General features: G+C 35.3%; 1 protein-coding gene across 1 annotated transcript; it reads right to left on the reverse strand.

The window, feature by feature from the left end:
* Nucleotides 1-135: 135 nt before the first annotated feature.
* LOC107085188 lies at nt 136-2291 on the reverse strand. The gene is made up of 6 exons (XM_015375390.1): nt 2198-2291; nt 1809-2004; nt 1411-1569; nt 1196-1283; nt 832-987; nt 136-437 (listed from the first exon to the last, which is right to left on the reverse strand). Exons 1-6 carry the CDS (start codon nt 2199-2201, stop codon nt 213-215), a joined length of 828 nt encoding a protein of 275 aa, XP_015230876.1. The 5' UTR covers nt 2202-2291; the 3' UTR covers nt 136-212.
* Between the last annotated feature and the right edge of the window lie 29 nt (nt 2292-2320).

Below are 2320 nucleotides of genomic sequence, written 5' to 3' on the forward strand. Positions count from 1 at the left end.
CTGGTGCACCCCCTTGAGATTTTCTTGTGAATACATTTAATTTATTAAATTTTGAGTTTTTGATTTTCATTTTTATTCGCCGTTACGGTGTGGGGAAAAGCACTGTCAGACCACCATTACAGTCTTCACCTGGCGCAGCCCCTACCGGCACATAACTTTGTGAATCCCTGGTCTAGACTAACATACTTCACATCATGGTGAGAAAATCCATTTCATTTTAAGCCACTTACGCCTGTTGATGATCTTAAGAAAGGGTATTTTTCAAGCGTGTCTGCCAAAGTCATGCCATCTACGATCTCCTTTCGCCGCCATGCAAAGGTCTGCTGCATACGATCTTTGACAATTTTTGTGTCTGGTTGCAGCTTCTGATACTGGCTGTGTAAGACCTTTACATGAGCCTCAATGGAAAATGGATCCTCACCAATGACATTTGGAACCTAAACAATGAGGGAGGAGGAAATGATGTCAACAAAATCAAATTTGATGCATCTAAGTATGCTGCATTTAGAACTTTTAAATTAAAAAACTGGGAAATTCTCATGGTACTCTTTAGGGATCTATCAACTGATTCAACACAATATTATGAAACAAAACAAATAGATCTTAATGGCAAATCTTGTATGATAGTCTAACTTAAAACAATGAATAGAAGTGGCAATGTTTTATTAGCAAGAACCCAAAGAAATCAGCTTCACTGTGGTAATTCAGGTACTTTTATGAATCCATTTTGGATACCAAGAATAATAAGAATGTGTAATTGTATAGTTGGGTATATTTTGATGGTAAGTAAATCAAGAATGCTTTCCTTTAAAAAAAAACTGTGCCTCTTACCTTGGAAACATTTCTCTGACTTGTTCCTTTAGATTCAACAGGCTGCTTTGATCCTTTGAACCCAAACCTCTCCTTGCTGCGTCTCACTTCATCATTGTGAATCAGGGGTGCACGCTCAAATTTAAATTTACGCTTCAGAGACATGTGCCATGTATGCTGATTGGAAGAGAGACATGGATGACTCAAAAACAATTTGTGTGAGCTAAGAATCTAAACAAAAGCTCGTTGATAATACAATATTTCTGTTCAGACAAACAGGGAAGACATTACCTATACCTAAAACCCAGAATACCTGTAAGAATCCTAATTTTATATTTTACATTACTCCCCAACACTAAACATATTGCTGTAAAGTTTCACTTACATAACCATTTCCCTCAAGATCCCTGAGAAAAGGATACTTCACAATCAACATCTTTACAGCCTGGACATATTCCGCATTTGTGGGATACCTAAAACATAAAAAAGAACAAATACAACGGAGATCAAGTTTTGACTCCACATTTGTATTACTTTAAAGCTAGGTTAACATAACCCCAATGTGAGACATGTAGTCAATGTGGGACACTAAAAACTCACATTGTATGCTGTGCAACAGCTTCATAGAGGACTCTGATTATTGTGTGTCTATCCTTTGGGTTTTTCTGACATGGTTCTTTCTGGTCAAGCTTTGTCTGCAGACTTTTTGGGAAAACCGGGATTTCAAAAGTAGAAGGCAGTCCCATACTTGTTACAAGGCTGAAAAATAAAAATTACTTTATTGGGTGGAAATTCAATCAAATACTGATTTTTAAATGCTTGTTAAATGTAACAATTTGAAAAGTTATAACTAAAATTGAAATTATGCATTTGCAGTATTTGGCATTTATAGACTTTCTTCTTAATGTTTCACGCTTAATAACCTGGTTAGAAAATGTATTTGATTCAAATTGTTTTGATGGGTAGGAGAACAACTGAACTTGCATTCATACGTTTACCTGGATGATGCTGAAGAAGTACCTTGCTGCCATTCTTCTGGAGAGACAGGTTCTAAAGTGATTGATATCACAGACTCCTTTTGCTTGGACAAGAACTGATTAAATTTCAGTTGCTTCTTGAAAGATCCTTGAAAGAGTACTGCGATCATGCTCTCAGTGAGGCCACAATCAACTGTATCACCATCCACATCATTATCTGAAAGTTTGAAAAAGATAAACACAGTTCTATTCAAATGCATGGGAAAAAGTCTTCCAAAAAGAAAAAAGTCCAACCAAAAAGATATTGGTTGGACTAACAATATGCCGGTCTTCTGTATATATTCTATAATATATTTGACAATAATTGAGATTAAGATATTAAGATTTAACTTAATCAAAAGAGCACTTACTCATCAACTAACACCACAAGAATTGACAGATTTTTTTCAGAAAAAGCAAATAGCATAAAAAACTCATAATAATTTAGCTTGTAAAGAAATGCTTAAACTAATGAATCCAAATCCTCGGGTTAA

This window comes from Cyprinodon variegatus, unplaced genomic scaffold (assembly GCF_000732505.1).
Source record: "Cyprinodon variegatus isolate N-32 unplaced genomic scaffold, C_variegatus-1.0 Scaffold118, whole genome shotgun sequence".
Lineage (NCBI taxonomy): Eukaryota > Metazoa > Chordata > Actinopteri > Cyprinodontiformes > Cyprinodontidae > Cyprinodon > Cyprinodon variegatus.